At 36.1% G+C, this 25108-nt stretch overlaps 1 protein-coding gene across 7 annotated transcripts in view; it reads right to left on the bottom strand.

Moving 5' to 3' along the window:
* LOC131693044 (probable serine/threonine-protein kinase nek3) overlaps nucleotides 1–25108 on the bottom strand; it is a 293881-nt gene that overhangs the window by 57849 nt on the left and 210924 nt on the right. For all 7 annotated transcript variants that reach the window (XM_058980523.1, XM_058980521.1, XM_058980522.1 and 4 more), the window contains 3 exons: nucleotides 24216–25096; nucleotides 23396–24152; nucleotides 23175–23342 (listed from right to left, as the gene is read on the bottom strand). In XM_058980523.1, coding sequence (XP_058836506.1) covers nucleotides 23175–23342; nucleotides 23396–24152; nucleotides 24216–25096 — 1806 coding nt within the window. The remainder of the gene's footprint in view (nucleotides 1–23174; nucleotides 23343–23395; nucleotides 24153–24215; nucleotides 25097–25108) is intronic.

Raw genomic sequence — 25108 nt, 5'->3', positions numbered from 1 at the left:
ATAAGTGAACATATCTCGCTAAATTTTTAGTTTCGTACAGGGTATACTGGTTAAGAGATCGTTTTCTATAAACTATTTCATATGCAAGAAAATGGTTGAATTTAATTGAACAGTGTGTTCAGAAGAATTTGAGTTCTTTTGGCTGAAGAGAATATAATTTCACGAGCTTCTTTTGATATCTTATGAACAAAGAAACATAGAAAAGTTTTTTCGACTTATAAGGTATTAGTATTCATTTCCAAAATGCTGGGTATTAAAACAAAATAAAATCTTTTTCTCTCATATGTATAGGATTTTTCTTTTTCATTGCTTCTTTCATTCTAGAATGCGACTAAAATAATCTAGAGCTAAACTTCATCTCGACCAACTTCAACCAACCAACCAAATGCATTTGGCTTTAATTCCAGTGTTTCTATTTGAACGAACTCTTTGAAACATTACGAGTCATTGTAATATATAACGTATTTCATAGCATTTTCTATTTAATTGAGAATCCTAACTGTTCTTTCCATAATTCAAAGAAAGATGATGGGCAGAAAAAACACGTTACATCCTAGGTTCCAGCTTGTTAATATTTGGGATAAATTCGAGGAAAGAATTTCTGCAAGGATTTTCACGCACTCAAATCACATTTTGATTTCATAAACAAAAAAGATCATATGATCTAGTATAAAGGAGTCAACGCCATACATCTCTCTGATAAAAAATCCGAAATCGTTTCTGGCAAAACACAGTACTCGAACAAGAATTTTTCGTGTTGGACCATAGATTTATCAAACTATTCCAATAAAAAGCAGGGGAGAAAAATGTCAAAATCTTTGAAAATGAAAAAAGGCAGTTTTTCCGCACCGATGGCTATATTTTTATGAAAATCAGTAAGCCTTTTTAAAAAATGTATTATTGATTGATTTTTCTAAAGATTAAGCAAACGGTGTGGAGAAAATTGTTTCTTTTTTCGTTTTCATGAATAGTCATTTATTGACGATTTCTGGAATAAAAGCCAAAAAACCAACTGTTGAAATTGGCTTCGAGTGAAAATTCCGAGTGATAACTGATACTCGCTCATAAATAGTGACGCTGACCGAAAGATATTTTTATCTTTTGTTTACTATAGTGGCTTGTATTAGGTGAGTAGAGATTCCGGAGTATCTTCTTAAAGAGTTATGTGAAAATCGTTCCTTATGAAGCTCTAATTTCATTTTAGAGCAAGAAAAACTGCGCAGCTAGCTTCCAATGAGTGAAAGTTCTTGATTATATCACCAACACTAACAAATTTGAACCTAAAAGTTAAAGCATTGGATTTAAAAACTTTCAGAAGCCCTCGTTCACAACAACAAGCTCATCCTTAATCATCAATGAACCATCTCCTGGATTCACCTATGAAAACCGTGCTGTAAGTCCTAATCCACCCAAACAGTCGCTGTTATACATTATCAATACGTATCCTGCCGTCAAAGACAACCCGGCCCTGTTACCATGGAAAAGGAAAGTACCTTCCGAAACCCGCTTCGTGGCAAGTATGAAATTTGTTTATCGCTTCTCCTGATCTGTTGAACTTCAGCAGTACGCGTTTCGTTATTACTAGTGACATAAATCAACCGAATCTAATAACGCAATTTCCTTTATTTCGTATACTACCAAAATTTTTGGGGATTGCGGACCAAAACCAACGAGCTTCAATTAGTGCTTTCTTCGTTGCGAATACGATGTTCTAGTGCTTACAGAAACATAGCTGCGATAAGATATCAATAACAGCGCTGTGTTGATATCTTACCGCAGATAAGATCTGTGTCTTTAGATTACTCTGTATTCAGATGCGATCGGGATGCTTCCACAAGTGTACTTTCCAGAGGTGATGATGTACTAATTACTGTCAAATCTAGTCGTCCATGTAGCGAGGTTACTCTAGCCAACTGCTGAACCGGTAACTTTTTATCTTCAATGAATATTTCCGACCCAACTCTAATCCAGTCAACTACTTGATTCACGCCAACTCTATCAATGATGAGTGTCACAATATTTACGACGGTGACAACGTTATAGCAATAAGAGATTCCAGTATTCCCAATTGATGTTTATGTTTCGATGAGGATATTAATGGCTTTCTACCGACGAATGTTCTGACCGAAGAAGACGTTACGCTGACAGAATCAATGTCAGCTCTGGTCTGATAAAAATGAATTCTTTCGGCAACTCAAATGGTAGAGTTCTAGATTTTGCGTACGCAAACATTTCGGATTTCATAAAACTTGCTGTTTTGCCACTTTCGAAGCTAAACGGACATATTAACAACAATTCCATAAAAGGCTTGTTCTTCAACTTTGTAGAAGACACCTAATTTCTATCTCTTTCCGTTGAAAAGTGAATGCTGGCATCCTTTGTGTGGTGAAATATGGAACTAAAATTTTCATGAGTCAAGAGAGTTTCATGTAGTCATGAGATGACTCATATCATGTACTAAAATAGTTCCAAACATACTATTCAGTTGAACCCCACGAATATTTAGCAAAATAATAATGTTCGTGGGAATCGAATACTAATTCACCCATGCAAAATTCGTTTGAGCCTGACTACTTCTAGTTTTCTTTGTGTTTCCTCTCCTTAAGGGTAAAAAACCTTCTTTAGCAATTTGGGTAAGCCAAATCAAAGTTTCAATTCCTCTATAACGCTTTATTTGACGTATTTCATTGAATTCAAATTTAGTCTTGTCAGCAAAAGTAGCGCCCTTGCAGTGAATGGCCATGCAAGATGCCTTTATTCGAGGCTCACTAAAGGTACTTTTTTACAACATTATTGATGCCAAGTAGAAATCAATTTTCGTTAAGGTTAAAATATTTATCTATTATCATTATAAGGGTGTCAATTACAGTTTTGAACGTTATGTTAAGTTCCTTCCTTTTTTGAGAAAGAACTAGTACCGCAAAATTATTGTGGAAAATGACAGCCAATTGTAATTATTTAAAAGCTTAAGTAGTGCAGACATTAGGCTTTTAATTTTGACAGATCTGTATTTGAGCTCTGTAATAGCATAATATTTTAATATTAACACTGTTCTGGGCTCATACCAGCATATAGGAGATAACTCTTCTTAAAATCTTCTCTATATGCAGACCTAAAGCAGATGTAAGGCTATAATGGATTAATCAATGATGATTATAGTGTTTATTGGTTTTTTTTTGGATAGGACGGCAATGACAAATTAAAGTTTAGTTTATTTATATGAGTATATCAAGAGTTCTTTTTTGAATCAACATTTAGTTCAAAATACCAGAAATTTGTGATGATGATTTTCGAACAACTTTAGTGCAAAATAGGATTTAGTAGTTTTTCAGGTTAAATTTAATGCAGCCTGCTAAAACTATTTGAAAACATATGATTTGGGCCCCTTGGTCCCAATAGTTGTGACTAAACAAATTACATTTCAGGATAGATAATATTCTATCTTTTATCGAATATCCCGGTATATATCAGGTTGATGTCAAAAGAGGGTAGCCACACTGACAAAAATACGCTAGAGTCCGGTAACAGCACTCTGGCGACCATAGTTGTGTTAAATTACAACAAATGATTCTCGTCGCTAGGAATTGATCACTGCGTACAGTGGAAAACTGCGCACACTAGATTCAGCGAAGTTAATCTAAGTTGCAACAAGAATATTCAGCAGGCAATTGAATTTCTGTTTTGTAACACACGATGCAGCAGAAATATCATAAACATCAACTGAAAAGAAAGTTTTTAGTCCTGCGACTGGGGCTTATTAGTTTATTTCGTGGTGGGAAATTACAATATTTGGTTGAATATTTAGCTTATATTTTTTATATATTAATAATTCCATCAAAAACCATTTAAAAATCATATAAAACATCGATGTATACAAGACATGTACTGAAATATTGATTATTTTTGACTGTGGAAATTGTGAGAATGGGAAATGAATTGGGCAATGTAGTCACGTAAAAATTGCGTGGATTCTAATTGGTCTTCACCGACGTTTCGATTCGTGCTTGGGGTCTCCTTCAGGACGCGAATATTGTCGAGCCATGAAGGAGATTCCAACCATGGGTCGAAACGTGGAAATTTTTACGTGACTGAACTGCCGGAATCATTTCCCGTTCTAGCATGTACTGAAATATGAGGAGAGTTTCTTTGAGTCCATAAACGTCTTTCTCTATTTCAAATTAGTGCTGTTGATAATTAGTTGTGGTAAGTAAAGTGGAAAATGGCACTTTCACTGGAAAATTCTCAAAGTACAGTTGTAATTCGCTACTGACATCTCTGAGTTACGGACCGTAAGCGAATCTTTATGGTATACTGGTTTTTGTGCTGTTTGACAATTCGTCACTGTTGTGCTATCTTATGACAAACGCCATTTTGAGGTGAACTGAGTTAGATATGCCATGTTATTAAATTTTAAAATCTCTATAAAGTCGCGTTTTCAGAATTTTGAAATTCTGCTGGGTTACTGAGATATAGCGAAACACGATTATGGCAAGCGCCAATTTCTCGAGTGATCGAGTTGTGCTATCTTATGACAAAGCAAAAAGAGACAACATTCTCTGTTTGTCGGCTTGCTATAAGCCAAAAAGCTCTCTGATGACATAGGTGTCTCTGATGACATAGGTAATTTCTATGCAGATCAACCATAACCATTAGCTAGGTTCTTGTCTCGGGAGCAAAACTTTTCCTACCATAGTTTTTTTTTCTGGGAATTGTTGGCTTACGTTTTCAACATTATTGAACAAATTTCTTTTGGAGATTTCCACTAGTTTTGGAAAGTATACCGAAATGTAATGATGGATTATGCAAGAAGAATATTTGTTTCTACTAGTCGCCAGACAACAATAACATTGTTGGATATATATTGTCTCTAAATTGTTGATGAAACCAACTTTTGTTTATTGTTTTTCCCGAACGAAGGAGGAAAATTGGGAAAACTTTGTGTTTCAATACCATCATTTTGTAACCTGATATTTCTGCTATCGCATGGAAAAGTATAATATTGGACATAGCTATCTCTAACTCATAATTTTACGATTCATTTATGATTCATTTTTATATGAAATCTTCTGTGTACATTTGTGACACGTCATACATATTTTATCATCAATATACACTTATGACACGTATGCGAGCGACTTTGGTTTACATTTTAAGCAAAAACTGTAAATATAGTCAACCGATCTTCGCACAAATCGAGAGATTACTTCAGAAAAGATAGATTCATCGAATGCCTTCTCCGAAAAGTTTCCAACATTTATAAATTTTAAGATATTCAATCTCAAACTTTAAAAATCGTTTTTCTCGAAAAGTGCTAAATGGCGCTTGTCATAAGATAGCACAACAGCGACGAATTGCTAAAATTTTAAGCGATTTCGCGTTTACTTTCTCTCTAGTTAGCACATCGATTTTTTGCTGTTTTCTGAAATAAACCGATCGTAAGTAAGACTCAAAGTACTTTTTATAGTCTTCATTTTAATAATCCAAAAGAATTTCGTGTCATTTATACATTGGAAAAAATTACGTTCACATTTTTGCATAATGTTTCATCGGGGTAAAGTAGGAAATGTCAAAAATCGCAAATGATCCATCATGCATCCAAATTTTCTCAATTAAATAGCTCATGTCATTTCATTTGCTACCACCATTTTCGGCGGGTCCGGAAACCCCGGCAGAAGTATTCGAGTTCCGACAGAATGCCACTTAAGTTTCTCGGAGATAGTTAAACCGATTTGATCAAACTTAGTTTCAAATGAAAGATATTACATCCCCCTCCCCCGTGTTATTAAATTTCATCTCGACTCGACTTCCGGATCAGGAGTTATACTGAGTTTCAAATTTTATCCCACGACTTTCAATTTTAGTTATTTTGAAAATGATCAGTCGACGATCGGTAACTCTTAGGAAAATAAATATTTTCGGTTAGCTTCTGTGAAAAAGATAGCTTAGGGGAACATGGGGAGACTTGACCAAGCGCAAGATTCTATTTGTGGCTATGACATCTTCTATTCGATTCATAAAATTATTTCAAAAATATTTTTATACTTGTTTCGATCCCTTAAGGTAATTTTAAAAGTTTGGAATGAAAAATCTTTTCCTTATAGAAAATATTCCGCAATTAATACATTTGCATTAAATGATGTAATTTTTTATCAAAATTTGTATGGACACTTGACTACTAATTACTATTAAAGTACTCATATATCATATTATTCCTTATGAAGCAGTGAAATGATTTTACATAAATCGGAACATTGGAATAGTGTATCGATTTTGTTGGCTATTTTCGGCAAATTTGAGACTAAGAGAAACGAAAGCAATGAAATTGAAAGACGGATAGGTATTCTAGAGCGAATCAGTTATAAACTTAGAACGGAAAACTAGAAATAGGCAGGCTCATATGGGCATGATCGAAAGGAAATGTGAAGAATTTTTTGCCTTCTGCATAGTAGGAGTTGGGCGTTCCACCCAAGTCTACCGCATGGTCTATGGTAGAACATAACTCATCATCATGTTTTACCGCCGACGCCGGCGTGATGAGTTATGTTCTACCATAGACCATGCGGTAGACTTGGGTGGAACGCCCAACTCCTACTATGCAGAAGGCAAAAAATTCTTCACATTTCCTTTCGATCATGCCCATATGAGCCTGCCTAGTTCTAGTTTTCCGTTCTAAGTTTATAACTGATTCGCTCTAGAATACCTATCCGTCTTTCAATTTCATTGCTTTCGTTTCTCTTAGTCTCAAATTTGCCGAAAATAGCCAACAAAATCGATACAGTAGAACCTTGCGGCAATTAAAAACATAGTAACACATTGGAATAGTGTTCATAAAATTTGCACGACATTGTTCATGACAACTAATGTTGGGGAGACTTGACCAATTTTTTATGGGGAGACTTGACCAAGTGGCAATAAGCTGAAGAAAGATACAAAATTCCTGATATATTATTAAACTTTTAATGTTAACCACGCCACAAAAAAAATCCCACCTCAAACATCAGTCTATATATTTTAGTATTATTCAACAAAGCTAGCAGTAATATGACTGATTTCTTGACATGTGAACATGCGATGTAAGTAGTACAGTTAATCCTTAAAAATAAATGCATTAAAAAATCGAAATTTATTAAATTAAACCCACTCTATATTTTTTGCTGCTACCTAAGGATCTTGACAATAAGGTAAAAAATAATTACAGTATGTTTTGTGTAATTATTTTTTTCTGATTTTTTTAAAGTTCTCTTGGTCAAGTCTGCCCAGGCCTTGGTCAAGTCTCCCCGTAGTGGGGAGACTTGACTAAAATAAACTACCACAGAAAAACTTTTATAACTTTTGAAAAATTAAAATTAAAATTCTGCAAAAAATCATGAACACGCACAATAACTTTGCACATTATATCACAATGAATTATGAGGGATTAAAAACTTGTTTAGAGATTTATGCAGGTTTAGCTGAAAACCTGGTCAAGTCTCCCCATGTTCCTCTATTTGATTCTCTTCACTATAGGAAGTTGAAACATGAAAAACTAATTAGTTATGTTCATTTAACGGGTTTTCCTCTAGGAATAGGGTAAGATGGTTTAAATTCGAATACTATGAATAATACCATAAGGTACTAGCAATACAGTACACGATAACGTGAGAAAAGTGAATGACCCCCAATGTACAGTTGGCGAGGAATGTTTCTCCGCCACAGGAAAGAACCCCCACGCGCAATAACAAGTTGCGAGCACGAGATTTGACGGACACCCACTTATATTCGTTTTATTTTTATTTCAGTGTTTTACATGACCCGAACAATACCATATGTTCATGGCAAACTTTCATAGGATAAGTATTCAATAAAAACAAGCCACATCCAAATATTATCAAGAATCAGAAATAATAACTCTACTTTGTGAAAATATATGTTGAAGTCATTAATTTTAAAGGCGCTGCCCCTTTGCGGTATTTACATTACACAGCTACACATTACACAGCTGGTTCCGTTCGATTTTCATTCATTTGGACATCCCTATTACTCAACTCGGAACAACACCATGACCGGTCTTCGTATTTTGTTTTGTTCTTAGCTTAATCAAACATCGCAGGCGGGCCAGCATTGCTTTTAATCTCTTAATTATTCTACCTCAACATCAGTAATGTTTATTTTCGTTTCCTAAGCGCAAGGTGGTAAAGTGCGTGCCGTGAAGTATATTAGCTTTTTCCTCATTCCGCATGCGGCCACCGTTTCTTTGAAGATGTGGACAGGTCATGAGAGGTTTATGTAAATTTCTCTCTTTGACCTTGGCAGTGTTATGGGCAAAATTATGATGCCGTGCTTGGTCAAAGTATGGTTGCGGAAAATAAGTAGTTTTTTTTTATCGTAACATGTATTTATTTCACTGAAAATTGCCTGTTCCGTGATAAACAAAGTAGATTGTGTTTTTTGTCAATAAAGGATCCCAACTATTTGATAAATGCTGATTTCGATTTTATTCAACTCAACAAAAAACTATTTTTAATTCTGCATCGAACTGCACTTCTTTCTGTGGGAAAAAGTGGTACAAAGCGAACCCAGAAACTTGGAGGTCGAGTGAATCACTCAACAGCATACGCTCGCCTACTACTCGCCGGATCGCCGTCGATGGTTTATTACCCTGCCGGAAGTTACCGTTGAAGCGTAAAGCCATCAGAAGTGTCTTCAATTATTATGCAAGATTCACCCCATTTATTTTTGACCGGTGATATTTAGAAGGTTACATATATGGCTTCCAGTTGAGGGTGTTTGTTGTGATTTTTTCCACTAATCTAGGTTCTATACTACTGAGGAGGGTGCCGAATTTCACTTGAACGTATTATTTTCGTGTGGCAGTTTTTTCGGTTACTAGTTGGCGTAACAGTTTCAGAGAGCATGGCGAAAGCCATACTTTGCTGGTTGAAACCAACTTTTGACACTGTAACAGCAAGTGAAATTGAAACTGTTAATTATTGGGAATTTCATAACAAGCACTGTATGTCAATAAGTTTGCTTGTGAATTGGTTCTTATTTATAAACGAAACAGACCAATGATAGTGTGATCTTACAAAGAAAATTTTGTTACTTATTAGCTGTGATAATCTTTACAATGGCGATATCATCAGAGGAAAAAAAACATAAATGCTTGGGGAATTCACGGAACAATGCAATACACACAACATTTAGTTTTATACAGTGTTCATTATTGTAGGTAGCTGCATCAAAGAAATGGTAATAGGAATGTTAAAGAAACAAAAAAGCACATGAACACGGCCAAACTAGAGCGAAATGCATGTTTCGTTCAATGTTCGAGACCTGTTGTACCCGCTACCTGGTTTCGCTTCAAATTACATGAGAAAATGATTAGCCGGTGAATTGCCGTGCAATTCCTTTGTTTCAACTCATCGCAAAAATACTGAACCATTGATTTGCCTTTGCGAGTTGGAAACTAGGTTTAGCTCAAAATTTTGTACTGGCAAAGTAGGTTTGTAGCTAGGTGATCGTTAAAGTCATCGTTTGGACCCCTTATAGCACAGAACATCAGTGTCGCTATTAAAAACAAAATTTCTGTGTCTGGAAAATTTATCAAAAATTTCCGAACAGTTCTCCTCTGATCGACTTTAGTGTAACGTAACTACCATTGTTTGTTAAGTGCTCATATAAGACTGTTATGCTAATGAGCCGGACAGCAATTCCTCAATCAAATGGTGTATCTTGTTCAAGCTATCCTACTGTCTTGTTTCGATAACAAACTCTAATGCCAGAAACCGAAAATGAACAAAATATAATAAAAAAAAAAATTGAAACCAACAGGTACTGAAGAGCAGAAACAATCAACATTTGATTTCCGCAGCACCTCATAGGATGTGTAAATGTCTATCGAGTGCTTATACGGTTATGAATTCGCGATAATGATGAAAGTGATACGCAACAATTATCATAACCGTAAGTAACCGCAGTCGAGAAGGGTTTCAATGAGCAGAAAATTTGTCGCAATAGTGCGCCTACCCGAAACCGATATATGATAGTAGCGTATCTTTGTACAACCAATCCAGTTCGATGAGGCATCTTGGAGCTTTTTATTGGAATGTATGCTAAAAGTGCAACGACCAGATCGCATTCGAAACATATATTATCCCCACGAATTTAATTTACGAGACTCGGAAATATTTTTGGGCATATTTTTCAGTTCCAAGCAGGCACTCACATGGCGTCTCAATCATCAACCTAAGCGTAATAAGATAAGTGATCACCTGCAAGATGCATGCTGGGGATCAATTTCTGCAAACCGCGAGATTTTATCGGTACGGCTTGAATTCGATTAATTAGTTGTGTAACTTATTACAGTATAGGTACTGGATCGTTTTAATTCGTATGTTGCCATTAGTGTTGAATGGATGAATTAAATATCAATGTATCTATTTGATGGTGAGTAAAAGCTAATATCATCAACAACACTCCTAGATATTAAATAGTATTTTTATTTTCGACAACGTATATGATCCCACTGAATTAGTACAAGTTTAGAAGTGCCTTAAAGCAGTATATCTTGGATAGTTGAAATGACGGCCCCCAAAAGGGGCTAATTCATTATTTTTTATCATGTTTCACTGGAAATGGGTAAAACGGGACGTCAACTAATACTAACTAAGCTTCTTTGAATTACATAGGGGAAAATGAGGCAATATCGCCATGTGGGGCGAGTTGAACATCCCTGTTTTCTAGGAAACTCTGAACAATTTTGGATTTTTTTGCTTACACGGATGGTCTGCAAGTCATTATTGGATAATCTATTACTTCCACTGTTAATTAAAGCTAATCTTAGGTCACACAAAATACGAAAATCTGGCGAGGCGTCAAAAACTTGAAAATGTTATAAACTATATGAAATAATCATTCGCATGACGTATGCGTACGGTAATTGTAAAATTCATACATCCCTACAATATTTCACCTCTTTCTAGCTATTTTAAGCTTCAAAATAATTTACTAGGACTTTGCATTTTCTACAAGAAATCTGCGAAAACAATTGTACGGTATAGGGTAAAATGAGCACCATGCATAAATCTATGAGTTTATGCATTAAATTCCGAAAAGTTGTCTTTATGTGAACATTTTATACCTGAAGCTACTACAAATGATGAAAAATAATATTTGCTCACGAAAAGTATTTACAAAGATGACCTCGGAATATGTCTGGCGTTGCACACGAAATGGGTTATCGAAAAGTCAATTCAGCTAACACTTACTAAAAGCCGAGAACCAACCATTACATGAATATGTTTAAATACAGGCAAACATCTTTTTTCCGTAAATCACTACCGGATAAAGGGCGATAGAATGGTTAACACACACACGAAAAGTATTTACAAAGATATCATTTAAACAAAATGTATTTTTGAATCTAATAGTTCAAAAATCTCGAAGACCACGATACGATCTGGCACTTGTGAAAAAAGTTAGTAAGCAGAAACAAATTGATGCTCTGACGGTTGATAAAAGGTTCATTTTTTCTAGCACCACTGCATTTGGCTGTCCAATTATATGTAATTTTGTTTTGACTTTCGCTTATTGTGTCTTCATCAATGATCCGAACTGTTTGGTCACTTCCCAAGAGTTTTCACGTCAATTTATTTTTAGTCGCCTCTTGGATGAATTATTTTGTAAAAGTCGATTTCCCCATACGAAATTCCATGTAAACTTTGAACAGTCGGCGCAAAAAATAATCACAAATCAAGCTTAGAATTTGCACAGTTATTCTAAAACCCAAATGGAATCCAAAAAGTTGCTCGAAGCAAAATTTCAGTCGCTGTGCGTTCCATACCAAATTCGGGAGTTGCCTTTTCTCCTGAACAGCACCAAACAGGACTTAGTATCGCCGATAGGTTCGCCATCACTGCTACCACAAAGAATTAGTCTTGATAATCCGGCATTTCAGTCAGCGAAAGCCAACGGTATTTCTTGGACGAAATTCGGTCCACCGAACTAGCCAGAGCCAGTGGACAAGAACAGTTCAATGATCCGTTCCAGTTTACACCCTCTTGTGTGCAAACAGCGGTGGTAAGACATGTAATGACGTGTGATCTGCCTTGGAGGCTTCGAATCAGGAACTTCCTGTCTAACTCATCCGAGTATTGCATCGGTTGGGCGAGACTCAGAATCTACAGTTAAAATCACTATACCTGGATAAAACTGCAAATGCGGAAAGAGCTCTTGGAAGGGTTTGGAAGCCAGCATCCGATGTTTTACATTTCTTACAATAAAAATGTATAGGATCCGCTCAAACTTTGAAAACTTTTTCCGAGGCGTGGAGGACTCAGATCGACAAATTGAGACAACGTTTGTATGTGTGTGTCCGAATGTATGTACACTAATGCCATGTAAGTATCTTAGCAATGGCTGATTGGATCTTAAGGAACAGTTTCAAATGGAAGGTCTAATGTGACCATTAGACTCTCTTATTTTTGTTTATGGATATGTTGTTTATTTTCTGAGATATGATTTTGTCAAAACAGGACATGTTTTAAGCATATATCTTTAAAAACAAGAAATTTTGTCACGTTATGTATAAAATCTCAGAAAGCTTATAAAAATATGGACTGTTAAAAGCTGTTCACGAACGTCGGAGATATTATATTTTTATTCCAACTTAACAAGTTTTAATAACAAAACATGAGACCGTTGCATGAAGAGTATTGCCTTACTAGTATTTTAGGGGTAAGACTAAATCGATTTTGAAAATCGGGGTATGAAAACACAGCTGCGTGATTCAAAGCATTCGATTCCAAAAACATTTTGCGTAATTACTCAACAATGATTGAAGTATTTGTCCCGTGCATTATGCATTGCGATCAACCGTGAGTTTGACGTTTTATGGTATATGAATACACCGACCATCATATAATCCTCTTAGTAGTGAGGTATTACCTCGTTCATATAGTTTATATTCATATAATATATGAGAGACCGAAAATAAAAGTCGCATGGATAGAACATGCTTTGCAAAACCCGTTTCAAACGTATTAGAATAAAAAAAATCGGAAATAAACTTCAAGCATAAAGATCGGACAGAAATCCTTCAGCATAAGGATCGCTTAAAAAGTTCCAACCCGTAAAACTCGGCTAGGATGAACCTCCAGTATAAAAATCGTTTCAAAATAAATAAATCGCTCGTAGGAGCATCCGTATATCTTGATGTTCAAGATTAAAAGTCGGCCAACAAAAACTACTTTGTAAGAATCGGATGTATTTCTTTCCGGTTTTTTTTATCCGACTCTTACAAAGGAATGTCCCAGTCTGATTTTTATGCTTGAAGTTTATATCCGCTTTTTATATTCTAATATATTTTAAACGGGTTTTACGAAGCATGTTCTGTCCTTGCGACTTTTATTTTCGGTCGCTCATATGTGGCATCACCGAGAGCAAAGTTTTTTTGTATTCAAGACATACACTGAAAAATTAAAATACACATTATATTACTTTTAGTTGGTACGAAGTTTTTACTGGTTCATCACCTGTTGCAGATGACTGGCTAAACCAAATATTTCTTAGGAAACTTAGACTTCACTATCGTTCAGAATTGCTTTATTACGTCATTTCGCTGCATGGTAGTATAGAAAAACATGTCTTGGTGCTGGTTGAAGTCTTCTACGTCTAGTTTTGCCAACAAATGTTTAGCCCATTCTGCCTATCACTATGGTACGGAACAGTCATTACCTTGAATTAATGGTGCTTCGAATTAGGCACAAACACTTTTGATATTTTTATTTTCCTAGCAACAGTATCCACTATCCCCCACTGTTTATCTCCCATCGTCTCAGCCAGCCACCGTCTTTCCACGAAGCCACAGAAACTATTTCATACGATTTCAGTAGAGCAGATTATTCTTCTCTGAACCAATTTATTAGCAGTGTCAATTGGCACGACGTACTTGCCAATTGCGACGCAAATCAGGCCGCCCTACAGTTCACTCACTTTTTGCTTGATGGTATCGAGCAATTCGTTCCAAAACGAACTAGCCCTCATCCACACCAACCTAAATGGTCATGCAAAAGGCTAAAACATTTGAAAACGGAGAAAAGATCAGCGCTGCGAAAATTTTCTAAGCATCGTTCTAACCATTTGAAATCACGATACGTGGCTATCAACAACGAATTCAAACGGCTAAACAACAAATTATTCACAACTTATCAACAACGACTTCAGGACAAACTAAAAGCCGATCCTAAAAGCTTCTGGAAGTACGCCAATAATCAGAGGAAAGAAAGCGGGCTTCGAAGTACTATGGTTAATGGTGATGATGACGCATCCTTAACTGAATGTATTTACAGCCTTTTCCGCGGTCACTTTAGTAGTGTATTCAGCAATGAAGACCTTGACAGCAATTCCATCTTAAACGCGGCAAATAATGTTCCGTGCTTTCCATCCGTTGGATTTCCATCAGTCGTCTCTAATGCAGGAGTTCTAGAAGCGTGCTTACTCTTTAAAACTCATACAATACCGGCCCTGATGGCATTCCATCGACAGTTTTGAAAAATTGTGCAACTAACGTCGCGTTTCCATTGGCAGCTATATTCAACCGCTCGCTTTCTACAGGAACATTCCCAGAAATCTGGAAAAAGTCGTTTCTTTTCCCAGTGCGCAGAAAAAGAGACAAGCGCATCATCTCAAACTATCGCGGTACTGCAACTTTATGTGCATCGTTTAAGCTGTTCGAGTTGATAATAGTTGATTTCATATCCGCTGATCAACACGGGTTCTTTCCCAAGCGTTCAACAAACACCAATCTAGTTTGCTACACTTTCTACCCCATCCAAGAGATGGAGAAAGGACATCAAACGGATGCAATTTACACCGATTTGTCCGTTGCATTTGACAAAATTAATCACCAATCGCCATAACGAAACTCAAACGTCTCGGAATGTTCCTCGACTGGCTAAACTCGTATCTTGTTGGTCGCGAAATGTCAGGAAAATAGGAGATAGTATCTCTGAAACAATTAACGTTACCTTTGGTGTACCACAAGGAAATCACCTTGGACCTCTTCTATTTCTAATTTACATCAATGACGTCAATCTCTTTTTGAAATGCTTAAAGCTTTCCTACGCTGATGATTTTAAAATATACCTAAGAATTTGTAATCTGAACGATGCCCAGTTGCTGCAACAGCAGCTCGATATCTTCGCCAATTGGTGTCAATTGAATAAAATGGTGCTGAACGCATCAAAGTGCTCTACTATCACCTTCACTCGTAAACGCAACCCTATCATATATCATTATTCGCTGCTAGGATCTGCATCAAAGATCTCGGGGTCATGCAAGATAGTAAACTGTTGTTCTGTGATCACATATCATACATCGTGTCCAAGGCATCCAACCAGCTCGGCTTTATATTCCGGATGACTAAATCATTCAAAAACATCCATTACTTGTAGGCGTTGTATGTCGCCCTTGTTCGCTCATTACTGGAGTATTCGGCAGTCGTTTGGTCGCCTTTTAACACAACGGAGTGCAACGCATTGAGGCAGTACAACGTAAATTTGTTCGCTTCGCTCTGCGTCAGTTGCCTTGGAGAGATCCAATAAATCTCCCGAGTTATGAGCACCGTTGCAACCTGATTGGTCTTGAAACACTCAGCGATTGGAGCAACATCTCAAAAGCAATCTTCATAACCGACTTATTTTTGGACAATATAGACTGTCCCAGCCTCCTTAGCCAATTCAATATTAACATTAGATTCAGGACGATCCGGGCCTACTCTTTTCTCATTACACTCATTGCTAGAACAAATTATGGGTTCAACGAACCGATGGCTAGCATGTGCAAAAATTTCAACCAATGTTACACGTTCTTTGATTTTAACTTGTCCCGTGTTTCCCTTAGATGTCTATACAGTGCTGTTTTAAAAACATGACCCGTAGTTTAATATGTAGTTCGTAACGCTTATTGTTATTATATAATTAGATAAGATATGTTATTTTAGGATGTAATTTATATAGCTATAAGTAATTATGTATCATTTGGATTATGTCATATCTGTTGGTACGAAAAGATGAGGAGGTTTTGCGCCCATTTGAGAAAGAGTGATTATGTTTTCTCATCTCAAAAGTGATTTTCCCTGCCCCAGTAAATAAAAAAAAAATAAATAAACAGTGCTAACAGAAAGTCCTGGTCTTCTTCTAAAGGTGTGTCTCACTATCGAATTCATTTAGTCGTTTCTCAAGAATGCATTACTTTTATATGTAGCTATTGGCCATCGAGTATTAAATGATTTTGAAGCACTGTGAACAGGAATTGTAGATCAGTCAAGTTTTTTTAGAAGTATTTCTGTCAGATATCCCTGATTTTCCTTTAGACTGCACAAAATAACTCCTCAAACACGCACTTCTTTCGACATTATTTTTGAAAGCGCTTTCAAAGAATTATGTATTATTAGAGGAATATTAGTGTATATGAAAAAATATTTATCATATAGAGTTTTGAGCAAATCGAACATCGAATCACCAACCGAGTTCATCCTTTTAGAAATTATACTCAATGACACGAAGGTGCTACTAGGAGTTTTCTACAATCCACCTCAAATAGATTGTTCCTATGTTTTGAGTGAAATATTTTCTACCATGGAATATCAATATGATAATATTTTGCTTCTGGGCGACTTCAATACAAATATTCTAGATTTAGAATCGGAAAAAAGCAAACGCTTTCAAAGTTTTATGTCCAATCTGTCGTTTTATTCAGCTGGAGGTATACCAACGCACTATCACAGAACAGGTGCATCTCAGATTGACTTAATGCTATCTAATCGTAAGGATTTTGTTCTATGCTTCCAACAGGTTAGTGTACCATTCATGTCGAATCATGATATGCTATTTGCTTCTATAGATGTATGTACCCAAACGATACCATCAAACCCTATTAAATATCGTGATTATAAGAACCTCGATCCAGCGAAGGTCATTTTTATGTACAATCAAGTCAATTGGGAAGAATTTTACAGCCTCGATGATCCAACTATGCTTGTAGACTTTTTCAACTTGCATATTAAGCATATACATGATCTATGTGTTCCTATAAGAACATTTTATAAAAGAGCTAAATACAACCCTTGGTACAATTCAAACATTTCTAGGGGAATTGTAGATCGCAATCTCGCTTACCAGAAATGGAAAATTTCAAAACAGGATCATGATCGCGAAGTATACAGACGTTTACGGAACAAAGTTACGACTTTAATAACCGAATCTAAAAAAAGATATTATGGTGAACAATTTTCTCATAATATATCGCCAAAATATCTTTGGAAGCAATTCGCTACTCTTGGGCTAAAAAAAACTAGTGATGCAATAAGTACAATTCACACTCCAGACCAAATTAATCAGCATTTTGCAAACAGTTTTACTCATTCCACTAGTACAAGCATTATTGATACTAGTCACTCTCTGACTGATCAATTTAACTTCAAACCAATAGAAGAATATGAAATTATAAATGCCATATATGATATTAAATCTAATGCAGTAGGCCTCGATGAGCTTCCAATCAAATCTCTTAAATCAATTTTACCACTGATACTAAAACCAATCAAACATATTTTCAATCAAATTGTATGTACCAATATATATCCAAATTCATGGAAAATGTCGAAAATTATACCAATTAAGAAGAAAGCAGCTATTAATAATCTTGATAACATGCGACCAGTTAGTATCCTGTGTACTTTATCAAAGGCGTTTGAAAATTTTTTGAAAAAACAAATGGTACTTTTCATTGCTAGTAATAGTTTATTACATCAATTCCACTCGGGATATCGCTCGGGTCACAGTACCAAAACAGCTATGATTAAGGTATGTGATGACATTGGTGTGATTCTAGATAAGAAATCATCAGTCGTTCAGTCATTCTGCTCGATTTTTCTAAAGCATTTGATACTATATCGCATAATAATTTGTGTCAGAAATTGAAAAATAATTTTGGATTTAACCGTAATGCTGTTGAACTAATTCGTTCATATTTAACAAGACGTCAGCAGACAGTTTTTAACGATAGTAGTTTTTCAGAATTGCTGCCAATTGTATCAGGTGTACCACAAGGATCTGTTCTTGGCCCTCTACTATTTTCGTTATATATTAACGATTTGCCATCCAAATTATACGGGTGTGGTGTTCATATGTTCGCCGACGATGTACAAATTTATTTTGATTGTTCTAACATGAGCCGGTATCAAGTTTCAGATCTTATAAACAGGAATCTAAATAGAATTTTTCAATGGGCCGGTGATAATTCTCTTATACTGAATAGTAGTAAGACGCAAGCAATATTTATCTCTCGTTCGAAAGGTGATGCTTTAAAACCAGATATTTTCATCGATGGCAATCAGATTCAATTTTAAGATACCGTTTGCAGTTTGGGTGTAACAATTCAAAAAAAAAAAAATTGAGTGGGATTCTTTCATTGCTAAACAATGCGGTAAAATATATGCATCCTTGAGAACCCTTCGATTTAAAGCTTGGTTACTCAATTCATCAACAAAATTGTTTTTATTCAAAAGCCTAATCTACCCACATTTTCTCTATTGTGATTTTATTCTCACTCAAGCAACAGCCATTAGTTTAAATAGATTAAAAGTAGCTCTCAACTGCTGTTGTAGATTTATTTTCAATATTAATAGATATTCAAGTATAACACGTTTTCAACCTGCTTTGATTGGATGTTCGTTTGCCAATTTTGCAAAGTGTCGCACTGTAATATTAGTACACAACATCGTTACAACAAAGTGTCCGGCCTATCTTCTACAAAACTTTGTACCTTTAAGAAGTCAAAGAGGAAAAAAGTATCACATTCCCCGTTGCAGAACTTATTACTATTCTAATTCATTACTTGTGAGAGGTATTGCGTTTTGGAATTTGTTACCTAGTGCATTACAGAATAAAAACTCTTTAGTAGGGTTCAAAAGGGAATATATGGAGCATCTAAATTGTGTGTAAATGTTAGTTTTTCATTTTATTTAAATTTTTGGTTATTAATAATATTTTTAGAAACGCTTCTTCCTATCATTTATAACTAGAACATAAAAGGCACAGGTCTTAAGTTCATTGAATAAATTAAATAAGTAAATAAATAAAAATATATAGAACAGATATACGTCCATATACGTAAGAAATATTTTATTTTTTGGTAGAATATTTCAAGAGATCTACGCGTTTTAGTTGTCTAGATTTTGTCTCGAACAAATCTTAATTAGAAGGCTTATAAAAAACCTTTCTAACAAGCCACAGATCGTCTAAAGCCATTCTCGAACTACAGTTTACTATTTATAATAACGCGTTAAAATACTGTAGCTGAAAATTCTATTCTGTCATCTGTCACCTGTTTGTATTAAACCTTCCCATAGGGCGTTGGTGCGTACCAATTGAAGAGAAATAAATATTTTTTAGAAATCTGTAACTAAAAAGACATCTTTGAATTGTAAAATGGGCTCTGGTTTCCTGATGACTTATTAGGGTCACTCAATAAAGTAGAACACCAGCCAAGCTTAAACGATACCGTAGAAAAGAATAACGAAAACGATAAAGTGAAAATAGAAAAGAATGGAAAAACTAGAAAGTATGTATTAGGTAGCCATTCTTCAAATAATGGGATTTTTAAAAGTATTTCAGTACCTTCTGAAACAATGGTTCTCGAGTTCGTCTAGTTCGTTTTATTAATTTACTTTATTTAAATCATTTTTGTTTAAATTTTTTTTTCACTTTATTAATTTTTTTCAAGGATTATATTCGTTTTATTTATTTCATTCATTTTGAATATTTGACTTATTTTATATTTGTGATTATTTCAGTTTACTCTTTAATTTGATTCAGTATCCATTTCATTCATTTTGTTCATTTGAGTTCATTTCATTATTATTGTATATTTTATTCGTTTTATTCTTTTAAATCATTCTGATCGGTTTATTCATTTCATGCCTTTTATATAGATCGTTCATTTTACTTAGCTTATTTTTTTTAGTTTTATTTTTAAGCCTTCATTTTATTCGTTTTTTGCTATTTTTTTCGTTTTGTTAAGTTTCTTCATAATAAAAATCTTAATAATTTCTTTCAATCATTCACTTTATTCATTTCTTCAAATTTATTCATTTGACACAATTTAATTTATTCTATTAATTTTTCAATTTAATCACTCAAATTTATTTTATTCTATTCATCGATTTTATTGAAAATTATCCACAATACCCATTTTATTTGTTCTATTTATTATATTTTATAAATTTTATTTATTTATTTGATTTATTTTAATTGTTATATACATTTATTTCCATCGATTTTGTTTGCTATTTTCGGCAAATTTAAGACTAAAAGAAACGAAAGCAATGAAATTGCAAGACGGATAGGTATTCTAGAACGAATCAGTTATAAACTCAGAATGGAAAACTAAGACTAGGTAGGCTCATATGGATATGATTGAAAGGAAATGTGAAGAATCCTTTGAATTCTGCTAAGTAGGAGTTGGGCGTTGCACCCAAGACTACCGCACGGTCATTGATAGAACATAACTCATCATCATGTTTTACCGTCGATGCCGATATATCAATCTTGCGTGCTTGTGAATAAGTTCACAAATTTAGAAGATGTCCCTAATCTGCTCATTATGTGGTGAACCATTTCGCAAAATGTGGAATATTTGAGTTCACAATTTCTCTCCGATTTGTTTTCCTATTTTAATATTACATTCATTTTAATAATAATTAAAAAATAGTTATGAAGAAAACGAGTACTAATACAGAGCTGTGCCATCGTTTAGACTGCAGGTTGTGCAGTTGACGGAAACAAAATTAAAGAACGGCCGACCACGACAAATGATACAATTTTAGTATCGATTCGAATAGTCTCCGAAAAAATGTCGAAATGTCACCCAATATGCTACCCAGTGCTTGCAACTCAATTAGAGTTCCGAACCGTTTAACATTTTCACTGTAAAGCAAAACTGTTAGCCCTGCGAGCAGCAAAGAAATCACTAATATCTTAGAAAATTCGGAAGGTCCGCTTGGGTGTTGTCAAACGATACTAACATTGGATAACGGCAGACTGGCAGGATGTTCTTTGGTCTTTTGAAAACAAATTCAATTTATTTTCTTCAGATGGCAGCAGATACGTGCGAGGAGCGAACCAAAAAGTGTCTGTTTAAGAGGGACCATCGCAATTGTCAACCCGTAACCCGATCGAGCATTTTTGGAAGACCTCGTGCGACGAATTCGCGTGCGTATACTCAGAAATCCGAGTGATCTCATGGAAGGAATCGAGCAATATTGAGCCAAAATTACAAACAACTGTCTTAGCATCATGGTTGATTTTATGACAGCTCGGTGCGCAGCAGTATTTAAATCTAAATGATGCTATTATTTGAAAATAAAAGAAAACTTAGCTGTTAATTATCACAGCTTTTAATCAACTCGGCAGTTTGGTGAAATTTTTAACACTTTGAGTTTGAAACCGTATTACTTCCTTAATAACAAATTTAAAAGATATTAAAAAGAGATAATTCGTTGCACACCTTAAGCTCATGTCCGTTGTAAATTTCTTCGGTACATTTTGTAGACTGTATTATAAATACAAAAATAAATAGGTTTGATGCATTTTTATGTTCGCTATGTATTTCCTGGACACAAAAGCAGTAACCACTTTGTGGATAAACTATACCTTCTGCTGTATCGAAGTTGTTCGAGATCATTGCCGGCAAGTCCCAAAAGCCTATGGTTTAATCGATTAACACGGGGTCATCAGTCTGTAACGGTTTGTTTGGTGGCTATTGAAGATAAAACCTAATTTACACAGTATCCAAACGGTCATCAAGTGTTTCTTAGCAAACTTTCGGGACTGAGAGTATCGGCTAGATTGGTGTCCTGCCTGTCATCAAATTTGATTGGCAGGATATTGCTTGGTAAGCCCAAATCATGTAACAAGACAAGTAGAGATAAGTAAATTGAGTGTTTGCGGATGCCCTCAAGGTGGTTTGCTGTCACCACTTTCATGTAACCTTGTCACCGATAACTTATTAAGGAATCTTACTGAGATTTAGTTTCCGACATATGGTTTCGATAATGATTATCATAAAATGATGATCGGTATGTGTTTTAACACAATTTTTGATTGGATGCAGCAAGGCTTATGTTTCGTGGTTTCTTCATGTTGGGCTATCGGTTATTTCAAATAAAATATCAATGGCGTTTTTCACGCAACGTAGGATCATAACCAGACCTCGTCTGTTGCAGTTCTTTGATTACGAAATTATTGTCGCTGTTCAAGTGAAGTATGTTGGGGTAGTTATTGACTCAAAACTGAATTGATTATTAGTTGAATGTCTTTCCACGAACATACGAAGCACTTGCGTGATCTTCTAGGCACCTAATATTATTTAAATTGTTGATACTAAAAGAGTTTCAAAATAGTTTGCAATAATTCTATGAAAAAACAAAACAGATCTTTCCAAGCTTTTATAGTCTTTCGAGCCTTACCAGAATTCCCTCGGTACAGCATCATGTCGTCAGGCTTTTACGATTAGTAGAAAGTTTTAATACTCCACAGCAACTTTGGGCATTTTAATTTTCATTATGTGAACTTCTCTGTTTCAACGATCCCTGAAGATCGCCAATACCATATGGTAGTGACAATTCAGTTATATCTGTTATCAATTGCCAGATATTGTACCCTAGCCGCATGCGCTTCACCTAATGAACTTTAAGATCTGAACTTCAGAAGTAATACCTCGTGCAGTTTCGTACTTACTCTATGTAATATTTGAATGCTTGGCGCCTGATTCTATGCTTTTTGCGAAATACCGAGACAAGTTAGGTTTACAAATTTAGTTTTATAATTAAACAGCGATCTGACGATATACACATTAAAGAACATGTTTGATGATAGAAATGTATGTAGCGCGGTGATATTTGCCAGCTAACTTAGTTTTTTGGTCATCCAACGAAATCCCAAATTAAATCTGATCAATCTCTAAAGATACCCTGTTGTGTGATACTCATTTGTGTAGTTTCCTACCCCATTCACTTAGAGTGTAATCCAAACTTTACGCCCAACATAAAGCTTTTACAACCAGCTCTCTCTTTGAGCCGCTAGACGCGCTAGCAAAAGTTTAAAAAACAGAATCGAAAAACAAACGTTACTCACGTTATGCTCTCCCGGCTTGTGTTGTTGTTACTGTTACGCTGCGATCGCAGAAGCTTACTCCATTCGTGCATTAGTGTGCCGCCTTTGGTTTCCAGCTCCGACCAGAGCTGCAGCTCATCCATCGAGTGCAGTGCCGAAACACTTCCGCTGGCGTTCGAACGTGGTGGTCTAAAAAAAACGCGGCTTGTATTTTATGGTATGCACAGTGATCACATTCTTACCTGTCAATAGAATCCATACTACTGTTGAAATCCAGCATGTAATCGTCTGACGCGATGGAATCACAAGGCGAGAGCGTATCGAGCGATTCGGCACGGGATAATCTCGTCCGGTTCTTTCTGATCGAAGCCGGTGATTCATATATATCGGACATAATCTTTCTTGGCTTTGGCACCGGTGCAGCACTTTTTGAGGCGTTCTTATTGTTGTTCAATGATGACAGAGAATCCTTCAGGGTCGCAGCTTCGTCCGTGATATTGATGTGAATTGAGCCTAGATCGACCATGCTGCTATCGTTGAGAGCCGGCTCATCAAAGACCAGCTCCGGTTGATCAGCAATCTCATCGTCGATAAGAAAGTCTCGTCCGCCATCCGAGAGGGACAGCGAATTAGAAGCATGTGTTGGTGTACCCGGTGTCACCGGACTGGTAAGCTCATCTAGTTCGGGTGATATTTCATCAATATCCCTCTCCTTATCCTTATCGATCTTTACTTCGGCCACTTTCTTACGATGTTTGCGAACATCGTCCGAATCAGTGCAGCTGCTGACCAAACTGTCCGTTGGAGATGTTTCGTCGTCTAGCAGAAGATTGTCATCGACGGCGGCTGCGATTTCGGCAAATTTAGTTTCCTCCGTTCGAAAGATTTGATTATTTTCCGATTGATCCGATAAGGTGTTATCGTTGAAACTGTTCTGAACTTCGGATACACTGTCCAGGTTAGTAGATATGTCCATTGGAACAGCCGCCGAAATTGAAGCTAAAAAATGAAACATGATCAATTATATATACGATTTCTTATTTTGAATATTTTGATACTCACACATGCAGGACGGGTTCCCAGCGGTGATGGTTACCGTGCTGACATCTTCCTCCTCGATCGGTCGCTTTTTATCGCGCATCTGAGGATTAGCATTGCTTTCCTCACTACTCAAGCTGAAACTGCTGCAATCTTTTGCGGCCATTGTTTCGCCGGCGTTACACCAAGAAGCCCTCGAGCTGCCAGGAGAGGAAGTCTTGCTACAGTGAGACTCAATTAGGTCCTTAATGATCGCACCCTTCAAGCTCTTTTCCGAAGAATTGTTGTCTCTTGTGAGTTTTTCCTCTTCTAGACTTTCCAAATCGGATGATGCGATTGAATCCTTCCGTTGCACCGGTGACTGTTCCGACTCATACCGGTTATCGTTTATGTCGATGTCGTCACTTAGCTGCCGAGGAAGTTCGGACGAGCGAACCAAACCACTCATCCCAATTGGTTGCTGTTGACCGCTGGAATTGAAAGAATCGGGAAGTTTTGGTAGGGCCAGCGAAACAATTGGTTCAGCGGTCAGGGTTTCCAGATCTCGAACTTCAAACTTATGACGTCCACTCATGACCATTTCCAGGTTGCGGTAGCGTTGGCGAGGCATACGGATGTTGGATGCTGTGTCCACATTAGGATTGTGTTCATAGCTGTGATCAGGTAACTGATCGATTGATCGTTCCAGTTGATACATTTGCTGACCCTGGAGAGTTCCTTTGCGACTTATGTTGACGGCTTGCTTGGCACCCTTCGGATCCATATCATAGCGAGGGTTGGCTGCGGAAAGACTGATCGGTACCGGATATTGTGGTTTAGGAAGGCTCGAGCTGTGGAGTGTGAATTTAGCCACCGAGGCTGTTTCCGATCCGTTAGCATGTGCTGTCTTTGGTGCTAGTTTTGTTCTAGAAAGAAAA

This window comes from Topomyia yanbarensis, chromosome 3, assembly GCF_030247195.1.
Source record: "Topomyia yanbarensis strain Yona2022 chromosome 3, ASM3024719v1, whole genome shotgun sequence".
Classification (NCBI taxonomy): Eukaryota; Metazoa; Arthropoda; class Insecta; order Diptera; family Culicidae; genus Topomyia; species Topomyia yanbarensis.
This window is presented reverse-complemented; position numbering and strand designations above follow the sequence as displayed.